A 19,510-nucleotide genomic window follows, 5' to 3' on the forward strand; every position below is an offset into this window, starting at 1 on the left:
AAATGGCTCGGTCTTGCTTTCTTTAACGAAACATCCTTTCAGCATTTCCCTGAGAATCTTATTTATTTGAATAAGATCAGAATCAGATTTATTATTACTGACTTATATGACATTAAATTTGTTTATTTGCAGCAAGAGAACAGTGCAAAGACATAAAATGATGATAAATTACAAAAACAAATAAATAGTACAAATAAAAAGGAATAACGAGGTAGTGTTCATTGGTTCATGGACTATTCAGGAATCTGATGGCAGAGGGGAAGAAACAACTTCTGAATTGTTGAGTGTGGGTCTTCAGGCTCCCGTACCTTCTCTGCAACGGCAGTAACAAGAAGAGGGCATGTCTTGGATAGTGAGGGTCCTTCATGATGAATGCCACCTTCTTGTGGCACCATCTCTTGAAGATGTCTTCAGTGGTGGGGAGGGTTGTGCTGTGATGGAGTATGCTGAGTCTACAACCCTCTGCAGCCTCTTGTAATCCTGTGCATTGGAGCCTCCATACCAGGCAGTGATGCAACCAGTCAGAATGCTCTCCACCGTACATCTGTAGAAATTTGTAAGAGTCTCTCATTCTTCTAAACTCTCATGAGTATGAGCCTAATCCATCCACCCTTCCATCCCAGGAATTAATTTAGGGAACCTCTGAACTCTTTCTAATGCAAATAAGGAGAGCAAAACTGCACACAGTACTCTAGTTGTGATTATAACATGATGCAGTGGCAAGACCTACTTACTCTTAACCTCCATCCCCTTTGCAATAACTTTATCTTCTGAAGTTAACTGATGTACTGCATGCTTTCTGTGTACAAGAACATCCAGATCTCTCTGCACTGCAGATTTTTACAGTCTCTCTTCACTTAAGCAATATTTAACTTTGAATTCTTCCTACCAAAGAGAATAACCTTATATTTCCCCATGTTATCTATCCGATGCCAAATTTTCACCACTCACTTAGAGTCATAGACACTTCGAGCAGGGAAACAGGCCCTTTGGCCCAACTCATCCATACTAACCAAGTTGTTTATTTGAGCTAGTCCCATTTCCCCGCATTTGACCCATATCCCTCTAAACCTTTCCTATCCATATACCTGCCTAGATGTTTTTTAAACATTGTAATTGTATCCGTCACTACCACTTCCTCTGGCAGCTCGTTCCATATACCCACCACTCTCTGTATGGAAAACTTGCCCCTCAGATCCCTTTTAAATCTTTCCCCTCTCACCTTAAACCTGTGCCCTCTAGTTTTTGACTCCACTGCCCTGGTAAAAAAAGACTGTGACACTTCAGGAAAAAGACTGTAACCATTCATGTGACCTTAGCCTATCTATATTCCATTATATGGTCTTTGGGTCCTCCTTAAAACTTGCTTTCCTGACTCTCTTGAATCTTGAACCAGCAGAAAAGAATAAGGAGAGCATAACCCTAGGTGGTTTGGGCATATCTCAACGGAGACACAGGAGACTGCAGATACTGGAAGCTGGAGCAACAAACAAAATGCTGGAGGAACTCAATGGGTCAGGCAGCATCTGTGGAGGGAAATGGATGGTCGATGTTTTGGGTCGAGACCCTACATTGGGACTGCTGAAGGGTCTGGATGAAGGGTTTTGACCCGAAACATCCACTGTCCATTTCCCACCACAGATGCTGCCTGACCTGCTGAGATCCTCCAGCGTCTTGTTTGTAGGCATATCTCAGTCAGGTTTCAAATTCCCTGATCTTTTTTGCTGGTTTATCCAGTGGATTGTAGTGATGCAGAGGCAGGTGGAACTCTGATCTAGCTCTTTCTTGTTTGTATCTATATTTTCTATCTTCACCCCCCTCTAAAGCCCTCTGTCACACTGCTGCAGTTGTGAATTTTATCCAAACTGATATTCCTCAGTCTTTCTGCAGATCCGATCACCTTCTCACGCCACATATTGCCCCCTGTGTAAAATGCCAGGTCAGATAGAGCTGAGAGTGGGTTGCTGCTACAACCTGACCTAAAACAAGCTGGGCGGAAAAAGTAAAGAGAGTGGGTGGGGGGTGGGGGGGGGGGGGAAGGAAATCTATTATCAATGGTTACACTTATCAGCAAAATGATGCGAGAATTGACTGGATAAAGGGGGACACTTTTCCGGCATTCACGACCTTTACAGGGAATTCAATATTTTGCCAGATTCAAGCCAAAAGGAACAATTTTCTGAGTTTATTTAAAAATCAGGCTCAGTACAGCGACCAGGGGCTGACACAGCCCAGCCAACAGTGCTGCAGCAAGCCGCGGACTTGGATTTGGCGGTTGTGGTATTAATATTTGATGAGATGTTGAGGGGAGGAATTTGTATGTAAATGAAATGTATGCTAATTCTCCAGCCGACAGCCCGAGTGTGTGTGTGTGTGTGTGTGTGTGTGTGGGGATTCCTGGATAGAGTTAAGATGGAGGACCAGTTCGTTGTAAGGATGTGAATGATCGCAGGGCTGGTTTTGTTAGCTTCCCCCCTCCCTTCCTCCCTTTAATTCCCCCCCCCCCTCCCTCTTCCTCCCCGGACTTATGGAGGTCCTTACAGTATTACAACATGCATAGGAAGGGCAATGGAGAGCTCCCTTTGCCGGATGGTTGGGAAGAAGCGAGAGATTACGACGGTAAAGTCTTTTATATTGATCACAACAGCAAGCAAACGAGCTGGATCGACCCCCGAGACAGGTAGGAGGACACTTTGCAACTAATGTTCACCCTCAACACAGTGGCCGGGACTGACTCGCTGCCTTGAGCACACGAGCATTGAGATAATAAAGTGCAGGGATGGGAGAGTTTGAAATGCACCTTTTTGGTTCTGTAGTTTTAGCCCGGCGAAAGCTGAAAATGGACTTTGATCCGCAGGCGACAGGTACAATGCTTTTCCTATAGACCAGAGCAAAACTACAAAAGCCCTGGTTTTACTGATCAGGGAAAGAAAAATTCTTTGTAAAAATGAAAGCCGCCACCAGTAGTTAGTTACTACAGTTTATACTTTGTAGGTACTTTACTCCTCTCATTCCGGCTGTCGGTGCGAGATGGAGTCACAGAGATTTTGGCAGTGGGTTTAATTCCAGCAATAAGGGTGGGAATATGTGAGGAATTTCTCACAATTTAAAAGAGAGAGAGAGAATAATCTTCAAAGGAGCCCGGCGTTTTTAAACGGGCCTCGCTTCTGTAGAGGATGAAGATTTGGGGTAAGGGGAGGTGGTTTTGTTGCACGGGGGCAGAGGAGGACCAGGTTGTGGGCAGGTCTCAAGGAGGGGTAAAATAATGACGGAGACACCGGCTTGTTGGTGGGGGCTGGGGGTGGACAGGGGACGTATACAACGTGTAGCATTTGTGTAATAGCCCCAAACTATGGCAGATCACGGCGTGTAGTGGTGGGAATGGAGTTGCTCTTCTCTCTCTCCCTCCCTCCACCTCTTCCTCCTTTCCTCCATCTCCCCCTCTGCCCTGCACTTTCCCTCCCTGGAGCTCTCCTTCCCACCACCTCTTGCCACCGCCCTCACTAACTCTCCCTCCCTTCCTGCACTTATCCCCTCCCCTCTCTCTCCACCTCTCTCTCCCTTCCTCCAACCCTCTCTCCTTCCCTCCACCCCTTTCTCCTTTCCTCCATCTCTCCCTCCCTCCTTCCCTCCATCTTTCCCTCCCTCCCTCCATCTTTCCCTCCCTCCCTCCATCTTTCCCTCCCTCCCTTCATCTCTCCCTCCCTCCTTCCCTCCATCTTTCCCTCCCTCCCTCCCTCCATCTTTCCCTCCCTCCCTCCATCTCTCCCTCCCTCCTTCCCTCCATCTTTCCCTTCCTCCCTCCATCTTTCCCTCCCTCCATCCATCTCTCCCTCCCTCCTTCCCTCCATCTCTCCCTCCCTGCACCTCTCTCCCTCCATCCCTCCCTCCCTCCATCTCTCCCTCCCTGCACCTCTCTCCCTCTATCCCTCCCTCCCTCTATCCCTCCCTCCCTCCATCTCTCCCTCCCTGCACCTCTCTCCCTCCATCCCTTCCTCCCTCCGCTTCCCTCCCTGTACTTTTCTTCCACCATTTCCCCCTCTGCCTTTCCTTCCCTCCTCCCTTTACCTTGACCTCGAACTGTCACTGCAGAAGGGTTGAGCCAGGTACCCCCCCCAGAGAAAAGGAGGGTGAAAAAGGGGAGAGCTTTGAGTGCACCCACCCTCCACACACACACACACACACACACACACACACACACACACACACACACACACACACGTCCTGATATACCCCTGATCCTCCCTTCCCCTCGACCTCCCTCCTTCTGATCCCCATGCCCTGTATCGGGCTGAAGGGGATCCGGGGCCGCTTCCCGAACAAAGCGCGTCAGGAGGAACAGCGGGCGGAGCGGTCGCCCATTCCCGGCTGGGACGTGCGATGACCAGTGCCAGTGGCCGAGGCCATGCCTGGCGGCCGGAGGGTTGGGGGAAATCAACGACCCCACCCCCCCTCCCCGGTCCCCAACCCTCGCCTTGGGACAAAATGCAAGAAACTCTGGTATTTATATTTTGGAAAATGGGTATCAGGCAACTCCATGTCGTTAATCTTTGCTTTTAAAAGCCGGTTTGGCATTTCACACACAGTGACCCCATTGAATGGTTTGTTGAGTTGTGTGGAAATAACTTTGTATCAGGAGCGATTCTCCGTTCAATATTGATACTGTTACGTGATGGGAGCGTTTGATGCTGCGAGTAAGCTTTTCTTCATGCTTGAATAGTGCCCATAAAACCCTGAATGCGGATGAGGTGTGGGGTGGGGGGGGGGGGGGTGGGTCGGGGGGTGGGGGGTGTTCATGATTATGCTAATCGTTACTTTAAGGCGCTCACTGGAATGCAGCGATGGGCATCTGAGGAATTGAGAGAACATTGAGCTGAATGCAAATCAAGCGCCTCGCAGAGTGGGCAGCTCTTGCTGCTTTCACACTGGGCTGCCCCATATGAGTTGTGCAACCTGTTACTAACAGATCCCGTTAATTGCTGTTTTTCTTCCCTTCAGGCTGCACTCCACGTGTTCCTTTTACTTCATATATTAATGCATCTCTGAATTTACAGTTTGCTAAATACTGGGTTAAATCCTGGGATTAGCATCTAAAAATCTGGGCCATAATTCCTGAGGCGGGAATTCAAATCCCACCATCATAGGTGGGGAATTCAAATTCAGTTCATGATATAAATCTGGATTTTTTTTCCAAAAAAAAAGAGGGCTAGTGTCTCCAACAGTAACCATGAAACAGGAGACACAAGTGATTGCAGATGCTGGAATCCGGAGCAACAAACAATGTGCTGGAGGAACTCAGCGGGTCGGGCAGCATCTGTGGAGGGGTGCAGGGTTTCAACCCGAAACGTCAACAATTCCATTCCCTCCACGGATGCTGCTCGACCCCCTGAGTTCCTCCAGCAGATTGTTTGTTGGAACTATGAAACCTCTGGGTTGTTGTTAGGATGTCATTAAACTGGAAAGGGTGCAAAAAAGATATACGAGGACATGACTGGGATTGGAGGGTTTGAGTTTTGAGAGGATGGATAGACTAGGGCTTTTTTTCCCTGGAGTGTAGGAACTAGAGGGTATAGGTTTAAAGTGAGGGGGAAAGATTTAAAAAGAGTGTATATGGAATGAACTGCCAGAGAATGTGTGTAGAGGCGGGTACAATTATAACATTTAAAGGACATTTGGACAAGTACATGAATAGGAAAAGGTTAGAAGGATTTGAGCCAAATGCTGGGAAATGGGACGAGCTCAGTTAGGCAATTTAGTGGGCATGGATGAGTTGGGCCAAAGGGCCTGTTTCCATGCTGTACAACTCGATGACCCTTTGGTACACCCGTGTCCTGGGGAGGAAATCTGTCAGCCTTACTCAGCTTGGCCGATGTGTAACTTAGTTGCCTTCTGAGTTCAGGGCAGTCAGGGAAGGACAAACATGTCAGCATTGTGGGCAATGTCCACATCCTGCAAGTGAATATATTGTAAATCTTTGAAAAATGCCAGATAATTGTGTCAGGGATGGGAGAGTGTATTGCTGTAATACCTCCTTCATGTTCATGGATAGGACAATGAGTAGTTACATATTCCATAGTACTGTATGTTCCCAATTACCACAGTCACCCACTAGGGAGTTGTTATTTCCCACTTGGGTATCAAGTGTTCACATCTGTCAAATCTATCTGATTGATACAAGTGACTCACCTCATAACTCTCCAAAGCCTTCTACCATCCACAAGTCACAAGTCAGGAGTGTGCTGGAATCCTCTGCGCTTGTCTAGATGAGTGCATCCCCAAAAAATCTCAAAAAGCTTAATACCTTCCAGGACAAAGCAGCCTGCTTGATTGGCAGCCCATCCAGCACAGTAAACCATCATTCCATCCATTACCAGTGTACAGTGCCTGCAGTGTGTAAAATCCACAAGATGTACCACAGTTACCTGCTCAGGCTACTTGAAGAACACCTCCCAAACTAATGACCTCTACCACCATCAAGGACAAGGGCAGATGGTGCACGGGAGCACCACCACCTGAAGGTTCCCCTCCAAACCTTGATTTGGAAATCTATCACATCCTTTCATTGTTGCTGGTCCTTTTTTCAATTTCAAAAATAAAGTTTATTCTTAAGTATATATACAAAGAAAAAGTACATGGCTTTCCTTACATTCAGTGTCCTCCAGTGTATACATTCAGCATTGTCAGGTTCATACATCTGTAGTGTGGTCGGTTTAATACCTATTATGTATGAAGTACCAATGCCACTCCTGTGGTCTCTTTGGACAATGTAAACTTCAAATGTTTGAGGGGCTGTTACATGGGATCCAGCCCCTCAGTGTCTAGTGGCAGGACCTTAGATTGAAGTCCTTCTGCACAAAGCCTTTGCGTTGGCTGGACAAGTTTTAGTGCATCCCTCAACATGTACTTCTGCCAGTCAACAGCATTCCCTTACCAACATCTTCTTGCACTGGGAGACCAAAACGTTTCAGGTAGACCAAAGTGCTTCTTTCACCGAGTTGATGATCTACCAGTTGCACTTGATGTTTGTCTCTGTATGTGTCCCTGGGAACAGCCCATAGATCAGAGTTACACAGCTATTTGGGATGAACCTCGACAAGGACCCTTGCATCATTTCCCAGGCCTTCTTTGCAAACGCACAGTCTACAAAGAACTGGACGATTGTCACATTCTTATCACAGGTGTCTTGGGGCAGTGTGCACTGGGGTTGAGATGCCTACTGTACTGGAAGGATCTGATGGGGAGAGCCCCTCTCACTGCCAGCCAAGCAAGGTTTTGGTGCTCGTTGGTGAGTTCTGGGTCAAAATTCCCTATGCATCAGCACTGTGAGAGTAACTTCACCAGAAGGACAAAGCAGTTTAAAAAGGCGGCTCAGAACCACCTTACAATAGGAATGGGCAATATATGCTAGGCTTGCCAGCAACACTAACATTGCGTTAAAATGAATAAATAAGAAATATGCAATGTCATTATATCTTAAACAAGCCAGGAATGGGACTTGTTTCATTTCTTGCCCATTTCATGGCAAAAAGGGGAAAGGTAAACATTTGTATTATTAGCCATTGGCTCAGTGGTATCCTCTCACAGAGAAAGTTGTAGCTTCAGGCCTCAGGCCAGGCACTTAGCTACATAATCTAGCATGACATTCCAGTGCAGTATTGAGAGAATGTCCCACTGGTAGAGATGCCATCTTTTGAATGTGATGTCAATGGCACGATTTCAAAAAGCATTATTGCTCATTCTGGTGCTCTGGCCAGTAATAACCTGCAATTAGCATAACTAAAAAAAGATAATCTGACCAATGTCACATAGCTGTGTTCCAGTTGTTACTGTATTTTCCGCACTGCAACAGTGAATGCATTTCAAAAGTAATTCATTAGCTATGAAAACATTGCTTACAAAGCATGAATACAATTCTTTCTTCAAGAATCTTGAACAGCCTCAGGTGTAGTGAAGTCAAGATTCTCCTAAGTGAGCATTACTAGTCTCTTGATTACTGCCTTTTCTTAACTGTGAGCGGTTTTGTAGGATTTTGTGTTCATTACATTGCCATTTCTGTACTCACCTTGTTATGAAATCTAATGAACTTATTTATTTATTCACTTGCCCTAAACTTAGTTTGGTGGACAGGTAGTGCTGACTTGAGTTTGCTGTGTCTAAGAAGCTTTCTAAATCCAAACCATAGATTTGCCCTGAATCAATCAACAAACAAACACGGCAAATGGTGTGGAACTGTTGATGTTAAATCTGAGATTGATAGGTTTTTGATATCTAGAGGAATAAAGTGATAAAGTGAAAAGGTGGCTGCATGGAGTTAGGTAAGGTTCAGCTGTGTCCTCACTAAATGGTGGAGCGAGTTTGCATTGCGACGTATTGTGCTCCTGTCCCTGTGTTTATATAGATAAGGAGGGAAGATCTCGGGTTTGGCAGTAGGCGACAAGAAAATTAACTTTAAATAGAGTGGAGAGCTCACAAATGCTGTAATGCTTTGGTTCTATTCTTACGGTGCATCTTATACTGCTTCCTCTATGGTCCAGCCATAGGAAGTTGAAATATGTGATCCATTTCTCCAGCTTTTACATTTCAGAGTTTGACACACACCATCCAGCCTTAAAACGAGGCCTTGGACAGTGTTATAGAGTCATGCTGCACAGAAACAGGCCCTGCTGCCTATTGAGTTGGCACTGACTATCAAGACCCAATTTACGCTGATCATACACTCATCCCATTTTATTCTCCTCACATTCCATCAAGTTCCTCGGAATTTACTGCTCACCTACACACTAGGGACAATTTACAATGCCCAGTTAACCCACGATCCCGCATGACTTTGAGATGTGGAAGAAAACCAGAGATCCAGAGGACACGGTCACAGAGACAATGTACAGAATCCACACAGACAGCATTGAAGGTCACGACTGAACCCAGAGTACTGAAGCTGTGTGGCTCTATTAGCTGTGTCACAGTGCTGTGCTTTAATATCACTGAGTGGCAGAGAAGCAAGCTAATGCAGCTCATTTTGCTGTGGTGTCCCCAGTCCACAGAATGCCCACTGTCTTTGGTAGGACTACACCGACAACAGAAACATGCAAAGGTGAAGCCCTTTATTATAGTAAAAACATTTCAAGGTGTTTCACTGGACCATTATCGATGCACCATAGAAAGCATCCTATCTGGATGCATCACAGCTTGGTATGGCAACTGCTCTGCCCAGGACTGCAAGAAACTGCAGAGTGTTGTGGACACAGCCCAGTGTGTCACAGAAACCAGCCTCCCCTCCATGGACTCTGTCTATACCTCTCACTGCCTTGGTGAAGCAGCCAGCATAATCAAAGACCTCACCCACCCGGGTCATTCTCTCCTCTCTCCTCTCCCATCAGGCAGAAGATACAGGAGCCTGAGGGCACATACCACCAGGCTCAAGGACAACTTCTATCCCACTGTGATAAGACTACTGAATGGTTCCATTATACGATGAGATGGACTCTTGACCTTACAATCTAACTTGTTGTGACCTTGCACCTTATTGTCTACCTGCACTGCACTTCCTCTGTAGCTGTGACACTTTGCTCTGTACCATTATTGCTTTTACCTGTACTACCTCAATGCACTCTGTACTAACTCAATGTAACTGCACTGTGTAATGAATTGACCTGTACGATCGGTATGCAAGACAAGTTTTTCACTGTTCCTTGGTACAAGTGACAATAATAAACCAATACCAATACCATTATAGCATTATCAAACTATATTTGATACTAATCCATGAACAGGTCAAGGAGGCTTAGAGGTATTTTGTAGTCAGGAAGATTGAAGATGGAGTTCCATAGGTTAGGGCCTTGTCTGCTGAAGACTTGTCCGTGAAAGGTGGAACAATCAAAATTAGGGATGTGCAAGAGGCTAGGAGCAGGAAGGGTGCTGAGATGTCAGTGCAGTGGGGTTGAAGTAGGTTGTAGACGAAGGACAGTTTGGAAATAGGGACAACAATTTTAAAAGGAATGCACTGCTGGACCAGAGCCTATTTAACGCAGGCATGTTTAATGATTGGGATTTTGTGCTAGTTAGGATATGGGAGGCAGAATTTAATATGGGAGATCAGGATTAAGGAGGTGGGAAATTCGTCAGGGAACATTGGAGTTATCTGGTCTAGCTGTCACCCAGGTATAGATGAAGGTTTCAGCAGAAGATCAGTTGAGGTAGGGACAGAGGAAATATACATAGAACTCAGCCTGAGAAGCACCAGGGGCAGGTTGTTGCATCTTACTTTTCTGTGACAGTGAGCTGGAGCTTCAGTCATCTGAATTGTATTGATGCTGTTGGGAGCTCAGTTAAAGCACCATACGGACTTTTCTTTGTATTGTGGATTTCTTACCCAGCTATTGGCTTGTAGCCAAGTAGCAGATACAATAGCAAAACACAGCACTTGTCATGTATTTATTGTGGAGCAGGGTCAGACCTCAGGTGATAGGACTATATAGCTATAGTATGTTCAGCACAGCCAGCATGAATAAGATGGTTCTGGCAGAGTACAAGTTGTGGTGCTTTGATAAGTAATGGGCCAGATCTTCCACTTCCACTAGAGCTAGTGGTGGCATTTATCTGGGTTTCCCTGTCTAAGTCCTGGCATTCAGTGGACCCGAGTTGGAGGTGGCATCTTCCTACCTGCCATCTGAGCGACTGGCTGCCCCAGAGTTCTATTGGCAAACTCTACATGTATTGGGTACAAGAGGAATGGCCCCAGTGAAATGAATGGGAGGCATCGCCTTCAGGGAGAAGATTAAACTGATGTCAATGTTTTCAATTGTTGTTGGCATTTAAAAAAATACTTAATATCTTTTAATTCTTTTAACAATACTTTTATGCTTTTAATGGTTTCCAAGTGACTTTGAAGATTTGTGAATGTTAAAGACATCCACAAACGCTCAACAACATTCGCAGCTTTGACAGCTGTTGAGTCTGTGGTTGGTTCTCACCGGCTGTGAAAACTGTTCTGTGAGAGCAGACGGCTGCCTGGGCTGAGAGATCCCCTGTGCTGACTAAGCCAGGGTGAAGTCCTGGGATCCAGGCTCCTACTGGAGGACTGCACCTGGTGCCATGCTGGAAGCAAATCTGTGGCCCAGGGCGAGGTTGGTAGTTATTTTGGGACAATGCATGATCTGCCCAATATTCTCTATGGTTTTGCATTTGAAAATTTATTTGTACAAACTATAGCCAAAGAACCAAGGGCTGGAGTTGGTGGCGAGGAGGGTTTTAATGCAACATGTTGTTAATGCACTGCCTGAAAGGATAGTGGAAGTGGTAACTTTCAAAAGAGGATAGATCGTCTGTGAGAGGAACTGTGGAGAAGTATAGCAGAGTGGGATTTACTGCACAGATCTTTCAAAGGACCAACACAGGCTAAATGTGCACTGTACTGCTGCCACAAAACAACAAATTTCGTGACACGTGTCAGTGATAAAAAACCTGATTCTGATTCTGGACACACATTGCTTCTTTAAGAAAACCAGAAAATGTCCAGAGAACAAATATTTTTTTTTAAATGTATACCAGGCCTATTAAGCTATTTATTATAAAGCTATTACATTTACTAAGAGGATGAGTAAACAATCCAATAATTGTTTTAATGCATGGATTTTCATGACATTTACTTACAATTAAGAGAGCACATTCTGTGATTAAACTTGGCCTTGTTCATTATTCATTGGTTTTATATATATACAAAAGTCACACAAGTGCTTTGGGGCGGCACAGTGGTGCAGCTTGTAGAGCCACTGCCTCACAGCACCAGTGATTCAGGTTCAATCCTGATCTCTGGTGTTGTCTGTGTATGAAGTTCACACGTTCTCCCTGCGACCGCATAGGTTTCTTCCAGGTGCTCCGGTTTCCTCTCACATCTCAACGACATGCAGGTTGGTAGGTTAATTGGCCACTGTCAATTGCTCCTAGTGTGTTGGTGAGTGGTAGAATTCAGAATCTGTGGGGTGGGGGAAGGGGGGGAGGAATTGATGGGGATTTAGGGAGAATAAAATGGGATTAGTGTAGAATAAGTATAAATGGGCGTTCGATGGTCAGCGTGGACCTGGTGGGCCAAAGGCCCTGTTTCCATGCTGTATGATTCCACAGCTCTGTGGCTCTGTGGTGGTTGTTCAGTAGGCTTTCATTTCTGCCTGAAATAAAAATGCTTTATTTTTCTGTGCTTATTTTGTTTTATTTTGGTTTCATATAATGACCACAAATAATTTTGACTATGGATTGTTGTGTTACTTTTATAGCTTTAAGGAAGTAAAAGAATCCCTCCAGTATGTTAGTTTCAATCCTGTTTATGGTGCAAGTTATTATTTTAATGCAATAGCTATTGCTAGGAAACTGGTATGAAGCTTGAAACATAAACAGTCTTGTTTTGCTCTTGCCAGCATTTAGTGACACACCTGCATATTCCAGTACTTCCGAATGCTTGGTGCTGTGTGAATGGGAATGTGTTATGATGCTGACTTCTTCAGTTCAGTATTTATTTTCTTCATCATGGCAGCACTAATGATTGATAGAAGTATGCAATTGTAGTTACCTGTGAGAATTTGCATGTGTCTTTATAGTGAGCTTCAATAAACCTAAACATCTCTATCTCATTTTCTACTTGCTAAAATCTGCGCTGACTGAACTTTTGATTATATGCCCCAGTATCTACTTATGTTTCAACAATTTTAGTCTGATGAAATACTTCAAGAAAGATTTTGCTATACAATAGCTGGGTGTTCTTAAGAGCTGTTAGTCACATCTTTCAACAGTGACCAATCATTTTTAATCCCAGGTATTATGATCATTGATTCTTTTGAGAATTATCTATGCTAGGGTCAATTTAGAGTAGCCAATTAGTTTATCAGCATGTCTTTGGGATGTGGGAGGAAACCCCAGAGTACACAGAGGAAACCCAGGCAATCACAGGGAGAACATGCAAACTCCACACAGACAGCGCCGGAGGTCAGGATCAAACGTAGGTCCCTGGAGCTGTGAGGTAGGAGCACCTACTGCTGTGCCATTGTGTTGCCTTATTGATTAGATTGGAACCATCAGAAAACAGCCCTGTGCTGCTTCATTGTGTGCTGGGCAGTCCTGAATCTAGCAACGTACACATGATATGAGGCTGGCATTTGCCAGGGTTTGATATGATGGTGATGTTGTCAGGGCTGATTTGTTGAGAGATGTGCACTTAAATAGGACACTTCCATTCCGTTAACATCATAACTCTTTTAGGTCTTTTAAATCATGGCTATTGGGGTTACAGGCAAGGCCAGCATGGTTTACTGTCAGGGCACTGCTTAATCGAAACCCATTGTGGGATGCTGTGGAGGGATTTGAAATCACAAAGTTAGTAGTGCAACAGTCAAAATTTGTCTCCAGTGAGATTTACTCAAGAGCAAACAGATTTTCCTATTGCTTTTTCCTCTGAAGCTATGCTATTTAAAGGGCCAATGCTTACATTGCATTTTTGTTGTCTCCACTGAGACTGCAAGTACAGGGTCATGAATGCATGCCCTTTGCCCACGGATGCCAGGGTAATGGACATCCTCAGCTTTCTAACCTCAGGATCATTCCAGGCTGTTGATCTGTCTCACAGCTCAGTTTTCTGCTCAACTACTACAGTAGGGAGTTCCCGCAAACGTCATACTCAAAGAGAGAAGACTTCATCTATGTTTCCTTCTGTCCACAGGAACAGGCATAGCAGGCACGGGTGCTTGCCTGTATCACAGGGTTCTCCAAAGTGCAGGCATTCATACAGGGTCCTCCCAGGGAACTTCCTGCCAGGAGTGCTTGACTGTAGATCTGGATGGATTTCATGGCTTTGTTACACAGAACAAGGTTCTTCCCCAGTCTGTTAGGCTTGCTCTTATCCTTTGTGAGCACTCTCCTCACTCCGTCCAACCACACTTTACCACCACCTCCCCCATCAATGCAGCATCCGTTCATTCATTTACAACACTCACCTATAGCTGGAAGAATATTGCTTGCATTGTGCTATATCCTCTTTGGAGCTAAGATCACACTTGCTGGGCCACATTCCAACAGCTGGAAGAATATGCAACACCTTGACAGGGAAATTGCAATGAAACCACAACTGTCAGTTTCAGCGCCATGTTAAACAGTGAAATCTGATGCCAACGTTCTGCAAATCTCAACTTTCACAAGCAGCATTAGGTAACTTCCACCACTTCTTTCATGCCAAACAAATGACATGGAGCAATATCCAGGCTCCAGATGATTAGTCTAAATGTCTGGATTACTAATCCTCCAACGTAATCACCATGCTACCTCATCCCTTCGCAATAATCTGGTAGAGACAAAGCCCATGCTTTGTTCTGCCCTTGGTGGCAGATCTAAATGTGACTGTAGGTGATATTAGAAATGTGGAGCTCAATCTTGCAGCAAAGCAAGTAGGAGTTCTGTCAATGATAAATTGTACTAATTACATTAAATATTTGGGGAATAAATAGCCAACCACAAATCTACGAGGTAGATCTGAAATTGGGTAAATGTAGGCCAGTGTATTGTAAATGAGGCCTTTGCAAGTCAGATTACAGGATGAGCACTTGCCCAGGTGGGCTTCCAAATCACTGAGTAAAACCATGATTATGCTTTTAGCCTAGTTGTCACACTTATTCAATAGTAGGCAATGTATAGTTTATGCATGTTGTACCTCTTTAAGCTAAATTCAGTCTATGAACACCCTTCCGCACTCACTTTCTAAGCTACTCTTTCCCCTTACAGTTTTATCACAGAGTGCTCTGATGCCGTAAAAGTGGCATTACATCAACTAATATAAAGTTGTTTTCATTTCTGGTGCAATCCCAGGCAGGCAAGCCCTGCGTTTTATTTGCGAGAAGGCTTGTGCAGAGGGACATTTCATTACCCTTAAAATCAATACAATTAAAATCATAAGGAGACGGATAAGAGCCAAATCCTCAGTATGTAAGCAGCCCTTGTTTGTAGAAAAATATGTAAATGTTCTTTTGGTCAGGAGATACCAAATAGGACAGCAAGCGAGAAGGACAAAGACAGAGTCATGAAGGGAGGTTGAAAAGAGAATTGGGAGAGCAAAGAGAAAGGTGGTAGAGGTATGCTTACAGATAAGTGAGGCACAACATACCCACACATACACACATGTATATACAACACCCTCTTCCTCATCTCCCCCATTCACCCCTTTCCCCCAACCCGCTATCTTTTACAGTGGCCCCTTCTCCAACCGCTTCCCCCCTCAGTCCTTCCTTCCTCTCTCACATGCCCTGTCATTTTATTTTCTCCCTTCCCCTCTCAAACCACCCCCCAATGCATTCTGTCTCTTCCAACCTCCGTGCTCTCCTACTCCTCATACAGTCTCCTGTGACTGCCAACTCCCCTCTTCTTCCAATCATGTGCATATGTTGTTGGAGTTGTCTGCAAGCAATTTGAGTGTGAATAGGAGTCTGTATGTGATTCATGCACATGTGAATGTAAGCCTGTGCTACAGAGCCTGGTCTCCAATATTTTGGACACATCTTGCCATTAGGTAAGACCTATGAGGTAGCGGGTTGGGGGAAAGAGGTGAATGGGGGAGATGAAGAAGAGGGCGTGTGTATGCACACGCTTATGTCAAAACCATAAATTCATGACCTGGAATGTTGGCACTCTCGTGGATAACCCGAGCAGTTGCAGGCCTGAATATTACACCACTGTCATAGCCTGGGACCATAGATGCTCTGACATTGATGTCGCTGTCTGAGTAAGACAAAAGAACTAGAAGAAAACCAGCTCAAGGAGCAAGGTGGCCAGTGGAAGAGCAAAGTAGAAGTAGAATGATATCTCCTTGGGGTTGGTTTTATCATCAAGAATGAGTCAGTCTGCAGTCTTAATGGTGCCTCAAGAGCCTCCTGCTCACCCCATCATGCAACCAGCACACTAAGAACATCAGCACAATTGCCCCAACTTTGCAAGCAAGGAATGAGGCCAGGGAAGAATCTTATACCAATGCTGGGAAAATCTGACCTGATCCCCAGTGGGAGCAAGCTCAATCTCCTGGGTGAATTCAGTGCCAGAATTGGAAATGGCATGATCTCTAGAAGGCTGCAGTTGGCAGGGAAGGAGAAGGGAAAGCTAGCTCCAATGGAGGCCTGCTCCTGAAGGAATGTTAGAACACAGTCTTGTCACAACCAGTATCTTATTTTAATCAGGGAAATGTGCAAGACATCATGGTTACACCATGGATCCAAGAACTATCAACTGTTAAACGATAAGGTTGTCTGAGTAAGGGACTGCAACACTTGGTAGACTGACCAACATCTGTCATCTCCATAACCATTTCAGCAATGGCGACAGAAATGCTGCTGCAGGAAAGCTAAATGACTCAAAGAACATTGCATCCTCAGCCACCAAATTACAGAACATGGACATTGCTTGTACAGTTGGCGGCTGAGTCCAAGCCATGTTGATTCTTTTACTGAAGCGTGTGAGAGAAGGGGCCTTAATACTAATTATTCCAAAAAGCAAAGGCCTTTCAAAGATATTTCCACTACTGCTCAACATTGCCCTGGAAATGAAGATCCTGGTCTCAGGACCCACCCTTCAGTGACAGCAGACATTGATGACAAAATCCAACACCATCTCCAGTGCATTAGCATAGCCTTTGGTTGTCTGAGGAAAAGAGTGTTTGAAGACAAAACTCAAACCAGTGCCAAACTCATGGGCAGCAGTAAACCTTACCTTTCTAAATGATTTGTCAGCTTGAACTACCTACAACAGGCATTTCAAACACTGGAAAGGTGCAACCAATACCACCTTGGCAAACTCTTCCAAATCTACTGGTAGTAGAGACTTACAAAGATCAAAGTCTTCTCCCGGGCTAACACCCCTAGTGTAAAGCTCTAATCATGTTAAACCAGCTTTAATGGATGAGCAACATTGTTCTGAAGCCTGACATCAGAAACAGGCACTCTATTCTTGAGCTCTGTCACTGCAAATGATTCCCAGAATGAGAGAGAAAATGCCTCAAAAAAGCCCTTAAAGCCTGATTGAGACATGTAGCATCCTCGCTGACTCATGGGAATCCCTGGCCAGAGATGGCTTAATCTGGTGGAGAAATCCAGAGGAAGGAGCTAGGCACTTTGAATCTCTCTAACAGGAGCATATGGAGGCCAAGTGCTAAAAACCCACCTGCCCACCAGTGGCAGTATCTGTGGATCACACGTAATGCTCAGTCGTCACCTCAGAACCCATAGAAATGTACAGGAAGCAAGTCGTCCTCAACCCCAAGGGACTGCCTAAGAAGGCAGAAGAAGGAGTTGCAGAATGTGGAAGGTGGGGCCACGTTGACTAAAAGAACAGAGATGATAGAGAAAAGGAAATAAACTTTGTGAGAAATGCTGAAGATTCGTAACCAGAGGACATTGCCACAGCATTATGGATTGGGGACATAACAGGCTATGAAGGTGAGGTTTCACATGATAGGTCAATTTGCTAGAGAAAGCCAGTCAATCCATACTGGGATGGGTTGTGAGAATGTGTGCCACTGTGTCTTGAATGAGTTGTGGTTTGCATTGAACTATCAGCATAGATTATACGGTTAATTCTTGGGTAAGTTTGGAAACCATGGACATCTGACTCATTATGAAGAGTCCCAACTAAACTGAGCTGAAAATCCTTAGATGGAAGATGGCGAACAATGCTTGAATCGGGATTTTGTTCTGAAAGAGAGGGAGAGGGAGGGAGATATTTTGGAGTAGAAATGATCTCAGTCCTAGATCAGATAGAGGGAGGAAAGTGAGGATGCCATGTTTCTACATACCTTAGTCTGAAGTAAAGCTGAAGAAGTTGGTGGAGGTAAGACTGGAGTTACATAGGTGTTTGCAAAAGGCAAAGAGGTTGTTTATGGTTTTGCTGAAATTTAATTTATGGAAGTCCAGGACAAATTGGTCTGAATGTCATCCAAAAAAATTGGAGATATCTCTGGGACCAATGGAATTGGTGGAGTTGAATGTCGTCCCCATGCATGTGGATATTGATCGCATGTTCCTGGTTGATGGAGGTCAGAATGCAGCTTCATTATTATGTTGGGATAGAGTGGAAGTTGTTGGGAGAACTGTAACACCTATAGTTCTGACACTGAGCAGTGAAATTAACAGAGATAAGTTCTGTGGAGGTGAACTATGGAAGAGAGACGCTTGTGCAGTTGACAGTGTTGAGTGGTGAAGTTAGAAAGGATAAAAAGGAAACAAAGCCATAGTCACAAGAACAGCATGACTACACCCCAGTAACAAACACAGCATGAACATTCCATGGTTACAATCACAGCACAAATGCTTTTGGAGCTGGAATACATATTTAATTTAACTCTTTCCCACCTAAGGTTTTTTGACTGAATTTAGTTGGGGCTCTTGATAAAAGTCCTTTGTTTGTGCTTTCCAAGCTTACTGAAGAATTGAGGCTGAGGGCTCAGTACAATCTTGAAGGAATGTTTTAATAAGAAAGGTGCAAATTTTTGTGTGAATTCCCATATCACACTAAGAGCAGGGCTGTTCTCTTGTGCATGGACAATATTCTTCTCTCCACCAATACTGTCAAGTGCAGATTGCTTTATTACTAATTTATTTTATGACTGTGGGCCCACTTTTGTGTACATTGGCCGCCGAATTCTTACATGACAACACCTGCTCTTCAACATTGTGTGTGGTTCTGAAGAATTTTAAGGTAGGGACGATGCAAATTCTCACTGTGAACATGCACAAAAAGGGTTAATTAAGAATGCCTCTGGTCTTTAAATCCTCAAAGTACATTCTTTTTGAATGTTTCCACTTTATTTCTAAAATACTGACCAATGAAAATCTTGATGGGTGAATGTCAGGATGCAGAGAGAACAGTCATTTCCAACAAAAACAGAAATGCCAGAAGAATTCAGCCAGTCAAGCAGCATCCGTGGAAAGAGAAAGCAGCCAATGTTTTGAGTCAGGGATCCTTCCTCAGAACTCACCGTGTATCTCGCATCCATTACAATTGCGCATCAGGATCAAGGTTGGCATGCCATGATTTTTTTCAATCACCTCGTCAGAGGCTTTTTTATGTCAGTACTTGGCCAGAAAGGTCTGCAATTAATTTACACTATTTAAATTCCTAATTGCAATCGTGTTGCTATTTCATGCATAATATTGGCAATATTAGGAAACCTCCATAAAAAAGAAAGAGGGCAATTAAGAACAGTTTATTGTTTGGCATCACATGACAGCTAATATTTAAGAAAGCACCAGCTGCATTTGAGAAAGAGCTGATTGCTGTGCCGTGGAAGGTTTGACATTCTGAATAGAAAATATCAAATGAGCAATAGGCCTTTGAGACCCACATTCAGAATCGTAAGGGGGCTGGTAGGATAAAAATGATTTCTAGAGATCCTGAATTTAAGCTAATGAACAAAAATATGAAAGGAAGGTAGGAATATTTTTTATTCCAATATTTTGCTCATGCACGGAATGCCAAAGCTTGGGTCAAAAGT

The 19,510-nt window shown here is 44.4% G+C and overlaps 1 protein-coding gene across 2 annotated transcripts in view; it reads left to right on the forward strand.

Moving 5' to 3' along the window:
* Positions 1 to 19,510, forward strand: part of LOC127572682 (protein WWC2-like) — a 217,135-nt gene that overhangs the window by 12,488 nt on the left and 185,137 nt on the right. Inside the window, exon 1 of one of the 2 annotated variants that reach the window (XM_052020192.1) lies at positions 2,404 to 2,680. The exons of the other annotated variant lie outside the window; for it this stretch is intronic. Coding sequence (XP_051876152.1) covers positions 2,553 to 2,680 — 128 coding nt within the window. The 5' untranslated portion in view covers positions 2,404 to 2,552. Of the gene's footprint in view, positions 1 to 2,403; positions 2,681 to 19,510 lie in introns of those variants that run through there. 2 annotated transcript variants of the gene reach the window in all.

Source organism: Pristis pectinata, chromosome 7 (genome assembly GCF_009764475.1).
Source record: "Pristis pectinata isolate sPriPec2 chromosome 7, sPriPec2.1.pri, whole genome shotgun sequence".
In the NCBI taxonomy this organism is placed as follows: domain Eukaryota; kingdom Metazoa; phylum Chordata; class Chondrichthyes; order Rhinopristiformes; family Pristidae; genus Pristis; species Pristis pectinata.